The sequence below is a fragment of the Hibiscus syriacus genome, unplaced genomic scaffold (genome assembly GCF_006381635.1).
Source record: "Hibiscus syriacus cultivar Baekdansim isolate YM2019G1 unplaced genomic scaffold, ASM638163v2 tig00111131_pilon, whole genome shotgun sequence".
Classification (NCBI taxonomy): Eukaryota; Viridiplantae; Streptophyta; class Magnoliopsida; order Malvales; family Malvaceae; genus Hibiscus; species Hibiscus syriacus.
The window spans coordinates 1028126-1050439 of NW_024062991.1; the positions used below are offsets into that span (position 1 = coordinate 1028126).

Sequence of the window (22314 nt, forward strand, 5' to 3'; positions counted from 1 at the left end):
TTTTCAAAGCATGCGGCAGATGCTAGCGCACTGGAAACATTTCCAGACGAAACGAAATGCTGCAAAATATTTGGAGATAGTGCTCTTTGACGTTTGGGGCATTGATTTCATGGGACTGTTTCCATCTTCTTTTGGAGACATATATTTTGCTTGCGGTGGACTATGTCTCTAAGTGGGTTGAAGCGATTGCCACACCGGGGAATGACTCTAAGACGGTGCTCAAGTTCCTTCACAATAACATTTTTACTCGATTTGGAGTATTAAAAGCCATCATCAGTGACGAGGGCACCCACTTTGATAACAAGTTAATTGCCAAGGCATTACAAAAATATGGAGTGTGACATAAAATTTCCACGAGATATCACCCACAAACAAATGGGCAAGCTGAAGTGTCCAATCGAGAAATCCAGCAAATCCTCGAGAAGATGGTGAACCCTAGAAGGAAAGACTGGTCCTCAAAACTAGACGAACGCTCTAGGCCTACCGAACGACATTCAAAACACCTCTGGGAATGTCGCCTTTCAAGATGGTATATGAAAAGCCTACCACTTTCCAGTAGAGTTAGAAATAAAGCATACTGGGCAATCAAGAAGCTGAACTTCGACGCACAACTAGCTAGGGAGAAAATGTTGCTCGATCTGAACGAAATGGAAGAGTTTCAAGTACAAGCGTATGAAAATGCCAAGCTCTATAAATAAAAAACCAAGAAGTGGCATGACAAAATGCTTTTGCCACACATTTTCATGTTGTCCAACAAGTGCTCTTATTTAACTCTAGGCTCAAACTCTTCCATGGCAAACTGAAGTCACGATGGTCGGGACCATTTGAAGTCCACCATGTTTACCCTTATGGAGCTGTGGATATCAAGAACATGGATGATGGGTTCATCTTTAAAGTCAATGGCCAGCGCCTGAAGGCTTACCAAGAGTCTTACCCATGCGTGACAAGTCTGCACTTCTTTTGCACGATGTCGATACTGGCCAAGCATCTTGAGGATGCCGTGACATTTAAATTTACTCCTGTGCATAAATAATTTTATCTTGCTATTATTTTATTATATCTTCTTTTTAAGTAATTGTTTCTATTTTATTTTTGTTGCAAGAATTATCCCACGTAGCTAGCACGTACGGTGTACGGTGAAAACAAGTAAACCAACAAAATTGGGCGACAACAAGGAAAGAGAAAAGAAAAAGGATGGAAAATTATTCACCTTTTTTAATTTTTACTTTCACTTTAGGGTTATTTTTTTCACTTTTCCTTTATCTTTTCCCCCATACCCCACCATCTCCTTAAATATTCCCCCCAAAATCTTTATTTTGTTCTTATCTACCCCACTTTTCACTTTATTTTTTTTACTTTACATTCTTTCATCTTCTTCTTTCATCCTTTGCACTGACACCTCCATAGCCACGCAAAGCTTAAAGCTTTCTCACTATTTCTTTGCTTTCTACTTTGACCATGGGGTGATCCCGTCCATCCACCTCCGTTGTTGCCTCCCCACCCTGCTTTGTGGATGAAGCCGCGATCGGTTCCAAAACATCAAGAACCAATGAGTATTCTTCGAGTTGGGATTTTTTTCTCCGAGGACGAGGATGCCGACTTAGGCAGTGATGTACTCGACGACGTCAAAATGCGCAAGTGGCAAAAATTTGCCAAGTGCTAACGTAAACGCATCGTTGGTGAAGGAATTCTACACCAACATCACGAGTCGAACCAACATGCCATTGTAGTTCGTGGCATTTTCATTCAATTTACTGCCTTGCTATTAATCTCTATTTTAAACTGCAGGCTGTTGAAGACTGCTATACCACTTTCACGCAAGAAGCAGATAATGAAACATACCAAGGTATTCTGGAAGACCTTTGTCTTCCCGACACCCAATGGAATGGCCAGCAACTGAGCTGCAGGATGGTGGACCAAGAGAGGCTATTTCCGCAAGTCAAGTTGTGGAATCACTTTATAAAGCACAAGCTTCTTCCTACTTCCCACAATACCACAATTTCCTGTCAGCGGATACTTCTCTTGCATTTAATTATTTTTGGCGTCCCATTGACGTAGGGAAAATCATTGTGGAGTAAGCTCACTTATGACTGAAGCAGCCTGCAAGTGCCATGGTATTTTCGAATCTCATCACGACTTTATACCGTAAAAAGAAGGTGTCTGAAGAACAGTTTGACGATATTTTACATGGCATTGTGGGTATTAACAAGGTCAAAATCCCTATGTTATTGGGTTTGAAGGAAGCCAAAGGAAAGGAGAAGGAGGCAACTACGTCTAGCGCTGTTGCAACTCCACATGCCAGGGCAAAACCAGATGCACCAGCTCTTAACCGTCCCAAAAGGTCCCAGTACTTCTCTGGCTGCACCAGCTTCTGACTTCGAACACTCCAACCCCGCAAAACTAAGAAAGCGTACCCGTCGTGCAACCGCCGTACCACCACACGTATGAAGTCGAGGTACCTTGCATTGCATTGCATTCATAGCATGTAGTTTCATTTTCCTTAGTTTTAGTAAGCATTGAGGACAATGCTTCTCTCAAGTTTGGGGGAAGTAGGGTTCTAACACATTGCATGATAATATTAGTAAAATAAATATTCCATGACATTAGTAAGTGTTTAAATAGTTTTATGGAATTATTTAAGGATGTCCGATGATGATGAATTTTTTATGGCTAGTATAGAATGTACATGACTGGTTGAGGATGATAGAACCAACTCTAGGACTTGCTTCTTTGAAACCCTTGAATACACGATTGTATATTTTCCATGCTTAAGAAACTTATAATTTTTTTATAAGAATTCTTAAATGTTGTGGCATAAAACTTTGAATGATGAAAACCCCACAAAAAAAAAATCAAATGAATAAGTGAAGCTATAAATAAATGCCTCGCATATCTGTAGAGGGACACTCCGCTATGCCATGGCATCTTAGTGAATGAAAGTAGTCACGGGATGACTCTACCTGACTAGCTCGGGGTGGAAGGTATACTCATTTTCACCTAGAGTGTGGGATAGTAGAGTGATGGGTGACTCCCCTCGTAGCAGAATTAATGAAAGAAAAGAAAACAAGGTAGGAGTAAACATTTGTAAATGTCATGGCAATTTAAAAAAGTTTGCTTAGAAAATTTTTAGGTTTGTTAAGCATGGACTGGATACAAACATGCATGCACCCACAAAAGAATCTTGCCCTAGGGGACATGCTTGATTTCTCAAACTAGTCTAGCATGTTGAAGCCAAATGTTGAGGGTTGAAATTTTATTCCATATAACTATTATGCTTCTGAACTTGCCATGGTATTTTTGTTTTGCTTAATACTATCCATTATTTGAGGACAAGCAATAGCTTAAGTTTGGGGGTGTTATAACTCCGTAAAAAGGTCACAATTTAGGACTTATTGAATGTCTAAGAGCTCATTTAGGACTATTTTGATATTTAGGAGCATATAGTTGCATGTGGTGGAATTCGATTTGCCGTGACATTTTATTTTTAAAGCGGTGCTGCCTTATGGGAAAGGTGTTTGTCTAATGATGTGCAGGAATTGAGAGCAAGGAAAAGAGGAAAAGAAATGCCGTGACATAAGGAGATTGCTGAGATGAATGAAAATGCCGAGTTGGATTGGCATTTTGAGAACGAACATAGTGAAAGAATATATTTTTGAAGCCAACTGTCCCCTACTTTCACGTGACCTTTGCCCGAGAAATCTTCCTCGAAGATCCGCTTGGAGGGATCAGTGCTACTACAGCCGATCTTACTGACTGTGTCGTCTGCTCTGCAGATCCTGTCTGTCCTTGAGCTTTTGCAGTGGGATTATGTCGGGTACTCAGCCAACAACCCAGGCTGGATCATAGCTAGCTCTGCCCGATCCCCACATTATTTAACTATGGTTTGGGGTATCCTAGGAATTTTAACACCAAGTCCTAGGGTTAATTTTCCCCTATAAATAAAGGATGAAGCCACAATGAAGAAGACTTTGGTTCCACGCCATTTTGAGCTTCAAAGTTAGAGAGATAATGTCTCACTTTTCTCCATCAATTCTACTTGCCGTGGCATTTCTCCGTGATAAGCTTGAGGGAGTGGCATTCTAGGCGTCCGAGAGGAGCTAGTTCGCTGGGGGCAGTTCGTGATGGCCGAGGAAGCTCCGGTAGTGCACGTCGAAGGCTTTTCCTCTTCCCTTTGTTCTTTTCTTTCATATTTTATCATTTGGGTTGTAAGGAATGGATAAATTTGCTTTGTGCTTGCTTATTTCGAACCCCACCATGAACTAATCCTATTTGGTGGGAGTTCATTTTGGATATTTAAGTTTTATTTCAATGAATGATTGTTTTTCTATGCTATAATTTGTTTTGTTTATGAATCTTAGTGTCTTAAGGTTTTAGGAGCTACGAGAATAGCCATTCCTTAGGAGATTACTTAGGGTTTGAGAGAATATCTAAGTAGAACATCCTTAGTGTTCGAGAGAAACTAGGGAGAAACCACATAAGCAAGGGGTTCTAGATAGTAACTAGGCCTAATCCACCTTAGAGATAAGGCTAAGATTTCATTCGACTAAAAAGATGTGCATGAACGATAGGTTAGATGTTAATGTTACCGCAAAAAGGTATTATCGAGACATATCCTGTTATTGGACCAATAGGATCACTGCAAGGGTTTACGCCAACCGGTTTTTCCAGGGCATCTTCAATCTGTCGAGTCCCTTACTAGAGATAACATAGGGCACCTTAGTAGACTCTGTCGGGCGGATAAGGCATAGAAGGAAGATTATTCTGAGAAGTAGACTTAGGTTTTCCTTAGTGACTCCTATCACTTATTCCCATAGTAGCTTGTCGTGTAAGAAAGACAAAGTCCTATCAATTAAATCATATATTTACATTTAATTTTACCTTGAATTTCCATTTGTTTGCACTCAACACAATTCAATTTGCCACATCATTTCCATCCACTTTGTCGCGATCTATCCATTTGCTACCATACAACCACCATTCTATTTCCACAACATCCATTTCATTTTGCCACAACATTATCATTTGTACATACCATCACTAACTTTACTTAGGGTGACAGAGTAAAGCGCTTTGACAAACTTGTTAAATTTCCTCCAATCCCTATGGAGACGATACTCACTTATCACTGTATTACTTGTTCGATTGTGTATACTTGCACATATATCCGCACCCATTTATAGTACTCACACAGCGTGGACAAGTAGATCATGTATAGTTATCGACATCAACGTTGTGAGTTCCTTCGGCGTTGTTGCCGAGTATTGTACATGTATAATTAGGGGGCATGTAGGTCATATTTGATTTTTATACTGAGTCTGAAACTTGTATGATTTTAATTTTGTTTGTAATATATGAATGATTTTCTGAACTTGTATTTTATTTATAAATTATTTTATGGTTTTACATGTTTTAATAAAAATTTAATTTTTCCTGAATTTGTTTTGTGAGTCGCTCCGGTGGCTCTATTATGACACATCGGATTGGATTGCATAATTGTATCGATATGAGGGTGTTACACTCTTAACAAAAAATTCACAAACATAAAAAAGATTAGAAAAAATTCCTGACAATATATGTAACCCTCTCTATTTGCAATATGTATGCAACGAGTCTTTGTAGGCTTATTAGTGTGATGAAGAACTATACATCTCTTTATAGGGAGATATAAGAATAATCTAAATTTAATTAAATAAATATTATCTTATACATAACCATGTTAATAAAAAATAATCTAAATTTAATTAGGAATAATATTCCAACCAAAATACAAATATCATTTGTTCAGAGACTAAGGATAGTCGATGGCTACGAGGGAAAGTCATAGACTCCTATTGTTGTCTATCCTATTCCTAGGGAAATATCAAAGCTCTTATTTTTTATATAAAAAAAATTTAACAATTGATCTTCTATTTTTTAAATAGCTTTGAAATGAGTATGGAAATTGATAACAAATTTCATAACACAAAATTTATTTTTATTTATAAAAGATTATAATGTTATTGCATATCAAACATCAATTAAATTAAAAAAATATATAAAAATATAGTTATAAGCAATAGCACACAAAAGTGTCATTAACATAAAAAATGTTTAGTGATAATTGAGACCCTCAAACGTTCGAAAAAAATAATTAGTGTAGTCTTTGAACCTTTTTTTGTACCAAATATTATCCTTAAACTTAGAAAAAAATTAATCTAACCGTTTAAATAGCGAAATCAAACGTTGACAGTCACGCCGCTTATATGACAATTCACAAACTTACATAGCAATATGCAATAATGATGTGGTAGTTCATTATACTATTGTGGCAGTACTCGATGGCTGATGATGTGGAGATGGACTTAATTGATTATTTTAGAAAGTTTGAGGATTTATTTAATTTAAAAAGAATAAAATATATTTAGATTAAAAATATAAAAAATTATTAAGATTTTAAATACATTAAATATAAAAATACTACAAAATTAAATTATTAAATAATTTTAATTTAAGGCTACATTGAGTGTAGAAAAAGTTTAGGGAGTATATTGATTTTTATAAAATTTTGAGGGTTTAAAATATCATTAAATAAAAAAATTGTTAGAAAATTTGTGAAAGTCAAGTTAAAAATCTAGATATCAATAATTCTTTATTTTTCGATTTTTCAAAATAATTTTAATGAAAATAGTGAAAATATTTTTTTATGTTTCATATTTTCACGTATTTTTTTATTTTTCAAAAATTATTTTTCAATTTTACAACTAAACATGTTTTCTTTAATGTTCTCTATTTTCTATGAAAATGAAAATAGATAATATTTTCTAAAACCAAACGAACCTAAGATTTTAGTTTTTTAATTTCCAACTTTACTTTCGAAGCAAATTTATAAGAGAAAATAACCTCAGTGACCAAAAATGCCTTATAATATACGATTTTAACCAACTTTTTTTGGATTTGCCAAAATGACCAACTAAATCGCAATGCGATCGATAATTCACAACGCAATCTCCGGTATCGCAAATCAGTTTCCAGATTCGCAACGCGAACTTCGACTATCGCAACGCGAACTTCGACTATCGCAATGCGAACTTCGACTATCGCAATGCGAATATGTAAATCGCAATGCGATAGTCGACTATCGCAATGCGAACTTGGACTATCGCAACGCGAACTTCGACTATCGCAATGCGAACTTGCGAACTTGGACTATCGCAATGCGAATATGTAAATCGCAATGCGATAGTCGAAGTTCGCGTTGCGATTTATTCCAAATTCGTTGCGATAGTCCAAAATCGCAACGACTGGTGGTATTGCATTTGTCTTTTAAGAATTTTCTCTAAAAAGATAGTATTCGCGCGGACGTGTCGAAGACACGTATTACCATTACCATTACCACGACCACGACCACGACCCGACCACGACCACGACCACGACCACGACCCGAGACGGACGGCGGCGGCGGCGGCACGCGAGAGTCCCCTTGTTCTCTATCACTCAACAAGGAAGTGGGAAAGCCAAGCCTTAAATACCATTCCCAATAGTGTTTCCAATACTATGTGGGATTGAGCATTACCAACACTTGTTCCCAATACTATGTGGGATTGAGCCTTAAATAGTGATATTATTTTTGAATGTTTTGCTTAAAATTGCAATAATCGCGATTGATTGTAGATTGACTTTTAATTATGACATATTTAATCGTATAATACTAATGCAATTGGTTGCTGATTCAGTTGTTTTAAGGTGCATGATTGTTAATTGTTTCCTGAATAATCACATTGTATTGGAAACAAGTGTTGGTAATGCTCAATCCCACATAGTATTGGAAACACTATTGGGAATGGTATTTAAGGCTTGGCTTTCCCACTTCCTTGTTGAGTGATAGAGAACAAGGGGGACTCTCGCGCGCCGCCGCCGCCCGTCTCTCGTCGGGTGTGTCGTCGTGGTCGTGTCGTGTCGTGTCGTGGTCGTGGTAATACGTGTCTTCGACACGTCCGCGCGAATACTATCTTTTTAGAGAAATTTTTAAGAAACAAATGCAATACCACAGTCGTCGCAACACAAACTTGGACTATCGATAGTCGAAGTTCGCATTGCGATACCGGAGATCGCGTTGCGAATTATCGATCGCATTACGATTTAGTTGGTCATTTTGGCAAATCCAAAAAACGTTGGTTAAAATCGTATATTATAAAGCATTTTTTGTCAATGATGTTATTTTCTCAATTTATAATTTTACTTTTATCAATGCAAGAACTCCACTCATTTACTCTCGGAAAAAAATTTAAAATTCAATTTCCTTTATTAATTATGTATTTATATTTTATTTCAATAATTTAATACTAACATCTTTAAAATTATTTATTTTAATTAAAAGTAAATAACATTTATGATTTATATATTAAAATATTAATAGTGTGTTATTATAAAATATATTTTTATTATAATTATATTTTTATTTGTATATTTTATATTTTTATTATAATTTAAATTGATATATTTCATATATAATAATAACTTATTTTAACATATATCTTTTTATTGTCTATTTTTTAATGGTTAAAAGTTTAAATATATCATTTAAATTATTTTATTTTAAATTTCAAATGAGTGATTATGATTAAATCGAAATAATTAAAATACTACTTTAAAAATCAAATATGAAAAAGTATTTATAATATTTTTTCTTAATAAAACATTATATATAAAAATTATTATTAATTAATTATCTTAAAATATTTTTTATTATAGTATTGATAAGTGTAAATATAATTTAAATTCTAATATATTTTTAATTTACAATAGAATGTCAAAAATGAACATTTTATCATTTTAAAATTATTTTTTAACAATAATCTTAAACAGTTAAAATTTAAACTAACTTATAAAAAATTATTTTTAAAAGTTATTTTCCGTGACACTTTTAAAAATCATTTTTCAAAAGCATATCATTTTTTGAATTTATCGCTTTTTGTATAAAATTTAGGGCGTTTCATAAGTTTTTATAAATAATTTTATATTTATATGTACTCTACGGTTCCTTAAAATTTTAATTATTGATATTAATGAGCAATAAATATTAACTCAGTTGATGGAAAAAAAGGAACTTTTGAAAAATCAATGGAGGTTGGATCAAGTGGTAATTGTTGAAGCATTCTAGAATCAGTTGTGTATTTAGATAAGGTGGTTCTAGAAGTAGTTGTTGAAGCAGTTACACAATTATACCAGTGTGTAAGCTGGTGGTTATTGTACTTGTGTATATAAAAGTGTACTTGACCTTTGTAGAACATGAATGCATTTTCTTTACTCATGTATATTCTATCTGCAATTCTGTGTTTCTATGGGTGACTGTGGTAACATTTCTTTTGAGCTTAGAGAGTTTGTTCGTAGTGGCAAGTTGTTCATGCACAAAAAGATCAATATCTTGCTTGATGAGGCGAATTTCTTATTGTGGAAACAATAAGTGCTATTCACGGTTCGCAGTCACAGGTTGGAAAGACTGCTCAATGGAGAGCTATTACCACCGCCGACGCGAATCTCTGATGACTCAGGTGCACTTGTTGTCAATGAAGACTGAAAGTTTTGTTGCTCAGGATAGTGCTATTGCATCCTGGCTGCTTTCTACTATCAGTGATCCTCTATTGCCACAGTTTGTAGATGCCGAAACAACAATTGATGCTTGGCATACGGTGCAGAAGTTTTTCGCTAACCGATCGACCACAAGTGTAATGATCTTGCATTGCAAGCTTAGATCGATCAAGAAAGGTGATGATAGTATGAGATCTTATCTTACAAAGATCAAAGAGGTTTGTGATGTACTTGTTGCGTGTGGGAGTGCAATCTCTAATCTTGAACAGATCATTACTATTCTAAATGGTGTTTCAATTGAATATCAATCGTTTGTGGCGGTGATCACAGCCAGCAAAGACATGTGTTCAGTTGATAATGTTAAAACAATCTCGATGGATGTTGAATCTCAGTTGAATGGTTTTCAACTTCAACAATCTCTTCTGATGAGTGCTAATATGGCCAGTGTACGTGATGATAGTCGTGAGAATGACAGATCTACAGCCCAATCGTGTAGTGGTAATGGGGCTGGTGGTTATAATAGGGGTGGTAAATCTGGAGCTCCCGGTCGTGGTTGTCCACGGCTATAATGTCAGTTGTGTGGAAAAAATGGACACTCCATTGATCGTTGCTGGCATTGCTTCGATCAAACGTTTTCAGGAGTGTTGGCTGATAAAAGTGAGGAAACTGAGGTGCTTCATACTGTTGTTGATGAGTGTAAGTCATGCAGCAGTGGTGTTCATGCTCAAACACATATTGCGTCTATGAGTTCTGGTCGTTGGATTGTGGATTTGGGAGCGACTCATCACATCAACCCTGATGCCTAGAAGCTTGCTACTAGCTCGGATTATACTGAACCAGATAAAGTGGTTGTTAGTAATTGACATAGTATGAATATTGCTCGAGCTGGTACTTCTGTTATGTTTGTCAACTTTCGAATGTTGTTTCTTAATAATTTGTTGCATGTGCCATCAATAACGAAAAATATTCTCTATGTGTCAAAGTTTTCTAGAGATAATAGAGTTTACTTTGAGTTTCATGTGGGGTCTTGCTTGGTTAAGGATGAATAAACTAAAGAGGTGTTGATAAAGGAACAAGAGTGTGTTGGAATCTATCAATTTACTACAGATGTTGAGTGCTTGAAAGCCTGTCATGTTACGGTGGTAGAAGATCCTAGTAGTACTAATAAAAACTATGATATGTGGAACAAGAGGCTTGGGCATCCTACTCATTCTATTCTTGTACAGGCATGTAAACAAGTTGGTGTAATTTTTCCTTCTCAAAGTAATAAAACCGATAGTTCATTTTGTGTTCATGTCTCTTGGGTAAGAGTCATAAAATTCCATTCAGTAATTATACAATGGTGTATGCCAAATCGTTTTATCTGGTGTTTAGTGATGTGTGGGGACCGTCTCATATAACTACCATTGAATTCAGGTATTATGTGTCTTTTGCTGATGCCTGTATGAGGCACAACTGGGTTTACTTACTCAAAACTAAATATCAAGTGCTTTCAACATTTCAGTTGTTTTTTAGCCTGGTGCAAACTAATTTAATACAACGATAAAAGAGTTCAGAGTAATTGGGGAGGTGAGTACCGATCGGTTTCGACCTGGCTAAAATCGTTGGGTGTAGTTTATCGTTTGGCTTGTCCATACACGTCTGAGCATAATAGTGTCGTTGAGCGCAAACACAGACACATTATTGAACTAGCTCTAGTTTTGATGGCTCAAGCATCTCTTCTATTCAAATTATGGTCTTATATAGTGTGTACTGCTGCACACCTTATTAATCGACTGCCTACTTGTGTTCTTCATGGCAAGTCACCATTTGAGGCGTTATATGCTAAGAAGCCAAATTATGGTTACTTTAAAGTTTTTGGGTGTCGTTTCTTTCCACATCTACGACCTTATTAAGCTCACAAGCTGAGCTATCGTTATTCGCCTTGGGTGTTTTTAGGATATATCACTCAACACAAGGGTTATCAATGCATGGATTCGGATGAGCGTGTCTATGTTTCGTGCCATGTGATTTTTGATGAAGTCTTTTTTCTGTATTGAATGGAAAAACTGGGTGTAGTTGCGCTTCACGTTGAAGTGGCATGAATCTCTCTGTAGTAAATGGTGCTCATCGTGTTTGCATGGAAGGCGAAAGATCACATTGTAATGATAATGTGTTGTAAAGTACAAATGAGACTTTTAATTCCTTTAATAATATGGATCCAGCTGGAGAATCTGTTCATAGATCAGATAATGTTATGCCTATGCATGTGATGTCAGGAAATAGTGTTGAAGATGACGTTACGCAGCAAGGTGTGTTGTGCAGCAGGATGCTGAAATTTCTGGAAATGCATCAGCTAGTCTACTTTCTATGGATGGTGTAGACACAAGTAGTAATGATGAGGAAAGGATTGGTCATAATGGGCTTCAATACCGGTGAAAAGTCACCACATGGTGACACGTAGCAAGAATGGGATATTTAAACCCAAAGTTTACTTTTCCATGCACAATGGAGATGAAGATGAGTCTATGCATGAGGATGGTGAAGTTGAACCTTTGAGTGTTCATGAAGCCTTCAAGTATCCGTTGTGGAAGGTTGTTGTTATTGCCGAATATGGAGCTCTTGTCAAGAACAACACTTGGACACTTGTTCCTCTTCCAGAAGGTAGGTCTGTGGTAGAATATAAATGGTTATTTCGAGTCAAACGTAATACATATGGCTCGGTTCAAAGGCATAAGGCTAGACTTGTAGCCAAGGGGTTTTCACAAGTATCTGGTCAGGATTTTTAGGATACTTTCAGTCCTATTGTAAAAGTGTCTACAATGAATGTAGTGTTAATGATAGCTGCTCGTAATGGTTGGAACATGAGGCAGATCGATGTTAATAATGGGTTCCTAAATGGTGACTTATATGAAGAGGTGTTCATTGAACAACCTCAAGGATTTGAGCAGCAGTCTCTAGATGGGAAAGTTTTGGTCTGCAAGTTACAAAACGCCTTGTATGGGCTGAGGCAACCACCGAGGAATTTGTACTCCAAGCTGAGAGACTATCTTGTGAGTATGGAATTTCAAATTTCTTAGGCAGATAGTTCTTTGTTCATCAAGCACGGTGAGTGTAGTGGTACATATATTCTAGCATATGTTGATGATATTATTGTCACAGGGAAGGGAAATAAGGATATTGAGGAGGTTGTAAAGCTGTTGGGAGAAAAATTTTCTCTCAAAGATCTGGGCATGCTCAATTTTTTTCTTGGCATTGAAGTAAAACGTGTTGATGATGCTATTTTTCTTAGCCAAAAGAAGTACATAATGGAGCTTCTGGCCAAGTCAGGAATGAGTAAGGTTGCGCCAACCCCGACGCCTATGGTTGCATCAGTTAAGCTTACTATGACTAATGCATGAAGTCCATTAACAAATGCAAAGGAATATCGCAGTCTGGTTGGTTCCTTGCTCTATGCGTGTCATACGAGACCAGATATATCGTATTGTGTAAACAAGTTAGCTCAGTTTATGCATACACCCTGTGAACATCATCTAGCGACATTTAAACGAGTGCTAAGATATCTCAATGGTACTCTTGATTATGGGTTGGTATTTCTTCTGCGGATGGAGTCACTCCAGCTTATGGCATTTGCTGATGTTGACTGGGGGTAGCATCGATGACAGACAATCGATATTTGGAACGTGTGTATTTCTTGGTGGTAGTTTGGTGAAGTGGAACTCAAAAAAGAATAAAACGATGTCTCGATCCACCACAGAGGCTGAATATAGAAGTTTAGCCGATACTACGTCTGATGTTATTTGGCTTGAAGCTTTGTTAAACGATATGAAGGTTCAAGTTCGAGCTACGTCTGTGGTTTGGAATAATAACACTAGTGTTATTGCCATGAGCGCCAACCCTGTGTATCACTCGAAGACCAAACATGTGGAGTTAGACGTTCATTTTTGTCAGAGAACGTGTTGCAACATGGAAACTTAAAGTGAATTATGTTTCCTCTGAACATCAGGTGGCAGATGGATTGACAAAGGCTTTAACAAATGACTACTATGCTCGGTTTAGATAGAAGCTTGGGGGTTTCTCGTTTGATGAGGTTGAGAGAAGAAAGAGTAGGGAGAATATTGAAGTATTCTAGAATCAGCTGTGTATTTAGATGAGGTGGTTCTAGAAGAAGTTGTTGAAGCAGATGTTGAAGCAGTTACACGATTATACCAGTGTGTAAGCTGGTGGTTATTGTAGTTGTGTATATAAAAGTGTACTTGACCTTTGTAGAACATAAATGCAATTTCTTTACTATGTATATTATATATGCATATTTTAACAGTAATCATTTTGATATCACTTAAGTTATGTATCAGGTTCGAGTTTATGCGGAAAATTACTCATATACCAAAAATTAAATGTATGATGTAGATTGATTTAGATTAATTAGGATGAAACCTTAAAATCGGGAAGATAACAAAAATAAGATTTTTTTTAAAAATAATTTAAAAAATTAATATTATTGTAAAGAGTGTTTTTATATTTTTATAATCTTATATAATCATGAAATTAAAAAAAAATTGAAAACCACAGTTGAAGTACAAGAAAGATAATGAACATATATGTAAATCCTCTGCTAGTATATCTACATCGTGATATGGCAAAAATCTAATAAAGATAATGTTGTTGATAACGAGTAAAAAATGTTCCTGCTAAAAATATATATACAATGTGAATGTAATACCAAAATTGATAATAAAATAAAATAAATTCCACAAACCGACACGAGTTAACTTATGATTGAACACCATAGTCCGCTTTCAGTTCCATTACTTCCATGCATCATATGACAAAAGGATTCATCCTTTTGTCGTCTATACCTATACCATGTGGATTGTATCCGAAAAATTAGCTCTTGGGAGATGGATTAAAATGGATTTCTTTCTCTCCCAAAAATTTAAAATTACCACATTTTAAAATTATTTTATTTTTTATTAATAATTCATTATCATCTGTTAAAATTTTAATAATTTATTTATTATTAAAATTTTAAAAATTCACCTAATAACGTAAAATCTTATACCAGGTATTGAAAATGAATGATTATCAAGTTGCTGAGGCTGAAACCAAAAGCTGGTTAGAGATGGTGCTGAAATCCATGTCTGCATGGTCCATGCCTTTGGCTTTGTCGCTTTGGAATTTGAAGAAAGAATATAATTTGAAGTTGACGTAAAACCGACATGGGACTTCAACTAGATGGCGATGTGTCAGTTAGGCAGGAGCTCCGGAAACCGACATCAATAATTAAGGTTCGTTTTCACGCCTTATGGCAAGTTTTTGTCATTGGTGCTTAATGAGTTTTCTCAGTTCGGGGAATGGAGTGTATGCCACAATACCAGTCCAGGCTGCAAGCCCAAACGCTCTCAGCTCCATCGTTTTCATATTTCTTCCTCACCTTATCCTTTTTTTCATGCGATATGGGAGGCACGCCCCAGAGACACTGTGAGAAAGAGAGAGAGAGAGAGATGTCTCTTCTCAATAACATTTCTTTTCTCTCCTTCGCCTAATTAATAAAAAAATATTTCTGATGTTAGGAGTATTTTCGTTTTAATGTTTTATTTTAAGGTGAAAACTCATTCTATGAATCAGACCAATTAATTAATAAACTGTCAGTACTCTAAAATAAATATTTTTTACCTTAAAATAAAACGTTGAGAGTCAAAATGTTATGAAAAAAATAAGAATTAAAGTGCTGTTTAACCAAGCATTAAAAGATATTTTAACTCAAAAATAAAACATTAATAATAATACTTTAGAAAAACAGAGATAAAATAATTATTTAATCAAACATTAAAGATAACTTTTAACCTCACACATTCTTCATCTAATAGACGTGAGTAGTAAAAAAAATATATTATAGAGGAAGATGTCGTTTGGCTTTGTATGTGCAACAATTAATGCAACTCAATGAGTATATGTATAAAACAAGATTGGTGGAGTAGAAAGAGGTTCACCAACTAACTTGTTGTCGAGATCCCAAATCTGCAGTTCCTTGATTGTAAAACTGCGTTATATCCTACCTTGTGCCATTAGGTTTCCGTACAATATTAAGCAGCCCCTTTGGTCCTGACTTTTAATTAAACAAAACCGACAGTGACAAGTCAACGATTGACGGACGAGTGGGTAGGCCTGTAAACGAATCGAACGCACACGATGGAGGTATGTTCATGTTCGTTCATTTAATAAATAAATAAACATATATGAACACGAACATAAACGAACAATTTTTTTTGTTCATGTTCGTTCATTAAGGAATATAGTTTGTTCATATTCGTTCATTTAAATGATAAACGAACACAAACGAACGAACATAATAAAGGAACATAAACGAACAACACAAACACAAAAAATAAACTTATTCGAACACAACAAATAAATGTAAAAAAGTAAACAACAAGAATAACAACTTAAAATTCATTAATATAACCTGCAACTTTAGAGTTAATTTGTTCGAATACGAAAAAAACATACATAAATCATAAATAAGTTATATGAACATAATAAAGTCTTAAAGTTAATTTGTTCAACAAAACAATCTTCTTGAAATCCAAATAACTTCAATAATCTTCGTAACATATTCAACTTGCCCTAAGTTCGAACATAAATGAATGAACGTAAATGAACGAATATATAATCGAACGTTCACAAACGTAAATGAACGAACGAGTCATTTGTTCGTGTTCGTTCATTTAATTAAACAAACGTAAAATCTTATTCATATTCGTTCATTTAATAAATAAACGAATATAAACGAACTTCCCGCCGCACGGTTCATGAAAGGTTCGTTGAACGTTTAGTTCATTTACATGCTACCCTCAGGAATCCAAGGTACCCACAAGTATGGCGGCTTAAATATTTTCCTTTTTTTTCTACCTCCAATCGTATATAAACAGATACTACTTTATAATGAATTTAATAAAAAACTTTTAACCGACGATTAAGTTTAAATTATATTTAAGATTAATAGGTGTTTGATATATATAGTATCAGCTCTAAGTATTATTGCAGCTGTTGATATTCGAATTTATAATCTCTACAAAAATTAACGATTCTTTTAACCACTGGCATAATTTAATTTGCGGATATCAACAAAAGTTTAAATTTAACTTCTCTTTTTAATATATATATATATTATTATATCAAACCCTTATTGATCTTAAATATATATATCTTTAAAATGTATTGAACTTAACTTGGTATTTTTTCTAAATGATAGTTTCAATTAATATACGATAATAATTATCAATTATTCTAAACGTTAAATACTAAGATATCTATGAATTAAATTTTGGTGTCGAGTTCTAATATCAAAATATACAAAAATTGTTTCTATTACATAATATTTAACTGTCATATCATAAACTTTGAGAACATAACAAAATTATCTGATTGTCGATCGTTGAAAAAAATAGTATAATATAATAATGTGATATGATGAAATTATTTGTACTTCACATTAGTAAGATACAATTTTAATTAAAACATTATATATAACCTTTGTCTTTACTTATATACCTTTGTCTTTACTTAAATTCAGTAATAATTGATAAGATATTTTATTCTATATTTTATATGATAAAAAATAGTGGCAAATCCATAATTCTATGAGGATGAGTACGTGTCTCCTCTAAAATCTAAATTTTCTTCAACTAGTAATCTATTTTACTGATAGTGTCTACCCTAAAATTTATTTATACGCATCACATTAAAAATATTTATATTGTTAATATATATGTATTCATCCTTAAAACTACTTTTAGATCTTTCACAAGTCAAAGATAATATATATTTGAATTGGTTCTTGGCGTCAGATCCTAATACCAAAATATACTGCAGTTATCTCTGCTACATTATATTTAATTGTTGCTTTGTGAGTAGAGATAACCCAGTAGAAGTGCTGACTGTCCATCAATCTGTGTCTCTCGCTCAATACCAGGGCTTGTTCATGCCTTGTCTTCCATGATAATGAAGGCAAAGGCACTCCTTCAAACTTCTATATATACCCTCCCCTTCCTATAATGTATCCAAACGTCTTTAATTCTTTATTACATAATTCATTCTCACTTTACTTTTGTTGAGTGATGACGCAAAACCAGGCAGAGGTTGATAAAAGGAGTAAACCTCCAAAGGGGCATTTCGTGGTATATGTGGGCAGTGAAATGAGGAGGTTTGTAATTCCCACATCGTTCCTGAAGAGCCCTATGTTCCAGCAATTGCTTGACAAAGCTGCAGAAGAATATGGATTCAATACTCACAACAACAGGCTTCTTCTACCTTGCGACGAGTCTACTTTTCAAAGCCTTACTGATTATTTGGCCAAGCATTGTTCTTAAAACATTTTTCTCCTTTTTCAGTTATTGACAATTACTTGAAATATCGTGGCCATCCCTCTAAGATTGTATTTGTCAATACCTCTAGTGTATTGTGTTAATAAAAATGCAACTTCCAAAAACCAATTCAATAATGTACAAAAAAAGTAAGACGTGTATTGTATTTATTTTTAAGTTACAATTGATTACAATAATAGTAGTAAATAATATACAAATGAATATAGTAATAAATAATATACATATGAATAACAATTATAAGAACCCATTGAAGGGTCTTAAGAAGAAAAAAAAATATTGTTCTCCTTAAAAGTTTTAGGTTCGAGTCGTTGGTGTTGTTCTCCCTAGAGTCTCGAGTTCGAGCAGTTATCCTTGTTGGGTGTGCGAATTATCTATAAGTTAAAAAAATTTAAACAAATATTGCCTTATAATTGCACTATTTAAAAAAGAGAATAACTATTTATCATCAGTGCAATGTTGATATTTATATGACCCTGAACATCATTATGATATTGATGATGGCCGTAGTAATAATACTCGGCTACTGGATACTGTGAACACATTGTGCTGATGCTTATATGCAAGGAGAAAGGCTGAAATTGATCCTTCAATTAAGTTTATCTTTTTAAATAGTGTCCCATAGCTCTGAGTTTTCCCGATCAAAGTATTCAAGCTCTTAATATAAGATCAATGAGTAATACCCCTAATTCCGGGATGGAAGTTTCGGTCAACTTGAAACCTGTCAGTAGAGCCCATTAGACCTCCTAAAATAGTTTGGACCATTCACTACAAGAAAATATACCTTTAATGACACACAAACGATGACACACGCTAATTTATGACTTGCAAAACATGTGTGTCATTAAAAAATGTCATGTTTTTTAAAATCTGAACGATTTATGACTTACAATAATGTCATATTTAATAGTCATAATCCAAAAATTTACAAAAACACGGAGTATAGTTTTAGTTGTGTGTCATCTTTAGGAGTCGTATTTTAATTTTCCCCCTATTATTTTCATCCTTCCCGTTTCTTCCCCCCTCGATAATCAGTTTGAACCTTGAAATTGTTTCAGGTTCTCAAAAATGACTCAAGATGTGGAGATGAAAGAACAGCCAGCTCCTTCCAATTTCGTTACTTCCTCTTCTCCATCCACTTTGCACCGTAAGCTCACTCCATCTATGCATCTATAACACCCATATTCCCCCTCTCGTACGCATATTTTTTACGCTTGGTGGTAGAACTTTGATTTGTTACTTTCTAATGTTTCTGAACTGGGAACTTGTGGGATTTCTTGGATTTGAATAAATTCTTCTGGATTTATGTTAGATTTGAAGGAAATTGCGTTTTAGACTAGCCAATCAGGATGGTTTCAATCCTGGAGCCATCTAAGGCTGTAAGTTTCCCTTTTGTTTTTCAATCCAATCTGTTTAGGGTTTTCAGTTTTCCAGGGAATCTGTTTGGATCTTGGTAGATTTGGAAACTGATTCATTCGTATTCTTTACAGAATTTTTTCCCGGCAATGACCAAGATAGTGGGAACTTTAGGTCCAAGGTCTCGATCTGTTGATGTTATTTTTGGTTGTCTTAAAGCTGGAATGTCTGGTACTGTATTTTCGGACTCACTTCTTTTTAGTTACTACTGTGTTATTGGAAGCAATATTTATTTATTCGTTTGTTTTTGTTTTTCTTCAGTGGCTAGGTTCGATTTCTCGTGGCATGATCCGAAGTGTCATCAGGAAACTTTAGAAAATTTAAAGGCCTCCGTTAAGCTAACTAAAAAGCTTTGTGCCGTAGGTTATTTATATCTGGATTGATTTTTGTTCGTTTTTGAACTTATGTTTGTTTCCTTGAAAATTTGATCTGTATGAATGTTTCCTTGAACCAATGTCCCCTGCCCCTACCTCTCTTTGTTCTGAACCTTTAACGGTTCGATACCCCGGTCCATTTTCTGGTCTGGTTATTTGCGTCACTAGCTTATCTAAAGGTTGGTTATTTCTGGTTTGATTGTTTTGGGGTACTTCTTACAGTGTACTATTGTCTGAGTTTGATAAAAACTCGTATGATTTCGAGTCTGGGTACTTTGAATTTTGATTGAACTCATCATGTTTTGCCATTACATGTTGATGTTTCTCTTTTGCTTGCAGAAGCAAGAAGACAAGTCGTGGATGCAACAGAGAGATTAGGTGGTCAATACCGTACTAGTTTATATCCTCAATGCACCCATTTGGTGGTTCATATATCCTTTCTCATATTGTTTGGTTTTAAATCACTTAGATTTTAGCTTAATGTGAGACTTGACTGGCTTGGGATAAAGAGAATGCAAATGGATATTATGTGTAATGTGATGATAATAAGGTTTCCTATTGTCTTGTCTTTGTATTATCTCTGCTGCTGCAAGTGCAACTGTTATGAAGAGCCTTAATATTAGTTACAGCGTTAGTGGATGCTCCAATAAAATCACGAATGCGGTGGACATTAGAACTTCATGAAGCCTTTGTTGAAGCTGTCAACCAATTGGGAGGCAGTGAAAGTGCGTTACTTTCATTTCTCATGAAACTTTTTCCAAAATATGTTATTTTTTAATTTGTTTGGTATTTTCAACTTACAGGAGCTACTCCAAAGGGTGTGTTGAAGCTTATGAAAGTTGAAGGCTTGACAATTTATCATGTTAAAAGTCATTTGCAGGTGCATTGACTTTTCTATTAGTTATTAATTTATATATATATAGTAAATGTGTGTACAAAGGCTTGGATTTGATTACCCTTTAACCGATCTTTTCACTACAGAAATACAGAAAAGATAGGTACAGACCAGAGCCATCCGAAGGTATATGTTAATCTCCCTTTAAGTTTCTTCCTTTCCTTAGTTGTGTTACTTCTCTGCAAGCATGCATCTATTGCCTTTGTTTCTTATTGGAACATATATATTTTTTAAAAGGGTATTCATTCCTTGATATTTGTTCAATGTTTTCTCTTTGTGACTTATATTGGGGTTGAGATGGATAGTTTGGAGATACATAGTCCAACTTGGCCTCATCAATGAAGTGGATATCAGTTTTAAAAAATAGTTAATTGGTTCTAGAATCTTTAGTTGTCCAGTGAAGATTTATGATGCATGTCTAGCTTGCACTCGACAATCTCCCATCCCATACTGATATAATGAAAGTTATTGCAGTCTATGTGAATGTTGATATTTAAAAAAAAAAGTTGATTTTTGGCTTTTTGCTGGACTGTACATGTATGCTTAAGTTATCAAGATATGTGTTATTTGTTAGAGATGGGATTTATCTAAATTCACTTAGACCAGGAAAGTTCAGTTGAATGCCTTCCTTTGTTTGATTGATTAAGGATGTTCAGAGTTCAGACCCACTATGTTACTCCTTATAATCATTGGAATCTATAACTAATTTTGGTAAATGGTTATCAATCACCTTTTCCTCTGAGCAAAAAAGAATTCAATAGAACGTTTGTTGCAAGTTTCAATGAAAATCATCTTTATAACCGAGAAGGATGGGTGAATTACCCATTTGTAAATAAGTATCCCCTTAAATAACAGTGTAACTGTGAGAAATGAAAAGTAAAGCTTTTAAAGCTTAAGATACCTTTAACAAAAATTTACTTGATTTTTCGTTCTTTTCATATTACTTAGTGATGAGTGATGACTTGATAATCATAAATGAAAATGTTTGCTCTTTACAAATGTTTGGAATACTTTATGTTCTCAACTGAAGATAGTTGATGATTGATTAATATATGAAAAGTATTAATTCCTATATGTCATCAGCAGTTGGTTCAAATAAGGAGTGGAAACCAAAGGTGATCAGCTCTAATTTTGGGAAGGGTTTGGGAACAGCTGGTGCATCTGATGTTCCTACTAGTTCAGTTGAAGCCAATGCTCATTCGCAGCCTGTTTCAAGAGTTCTCGACTCTGAAAAAGTAACTTTAAAATTGCAGAAGAAGCTAGAGGAGTTGCATCTCCCGCAACGTCGACATGTTTGATATTCACAAAGAATGGGTATCTTATGTGGAAAACTTTATTATGCCGTGATATTTTGTATCGACATATGATTACAATATTTTTGATAATTTAATGTTAATATATTATATGCAAATGGATTGCTTATATATAATATGATATATATATTTAGTATTATGAGGCATTAAATGTGATTTAGTTTGATTATTTGTCAATCTATAATATATATATATATATATATAATTTACGACATATAATCACGACACACGAATATGTGTCATCTTTTATAATGATGTGTGCTTCAATGACACGCAATGTAAGTCATAAACGCGTGTCATAAATTTATGAAACACAAATGTGTGTCGTGTGCGTCATAAATTTATGACACACAGTTGTGCGTCATCTTAAATTCATGTCGGTGGCT

The 22314-nt window shown here is 34.7% G+C and overlaps 1 protein-coding gene and 1 long non-coding RNA gene across 2 annotated transcripts; both read left to right on the plus strand.

The window, feature by feature from the left end:
- Positions 1–13113: 13113 nt before the first annotated feature.
- LOC120154478 lies at positions 13114–14758 on the plus strand. The gene is made up of 2 exons (XM_039166219.1): positions 13114–13401; positions 14612–14758. The coding sequence occupies exons 1-2, from the start codon at positions 13114–13116 to the stop codon at positions 14756–14758; spliced, it is 435 nt and encodes a 144-aa protein (XP_039022150.1).
- Positions 14759–19268: 4510 nt separating this feature from the next.
- Positions 19269–19697, plus strand: LOC120154519. The gene is made up of 3 exons (XR_005518886.1): positions 19269–19309; positions 19421–19517; positions 19608–19697. It is a non-coding gene; the product is annotated as an uncharacterized LOC120154519 (long non-coding RNA).
- Positions 19698–22314: the final 2617 nt, after the last annotated feature.

Coding starts and splice junctions, on each gene's coding strand:
- LOC120154478 (XM_039166219.1), top strand. CDS start 13,114: ATGGTACTCTTGATTATGGGTTGGTATTTCTTCTGCGGATGGAGTCAC. Junction 13,402..14,611: donor AAGTTCGAGCTACGTCTGTG/GTTTGGAATAAT, acceptor ATCTTATACCAG/GTATTGAAAATGAATGATTA.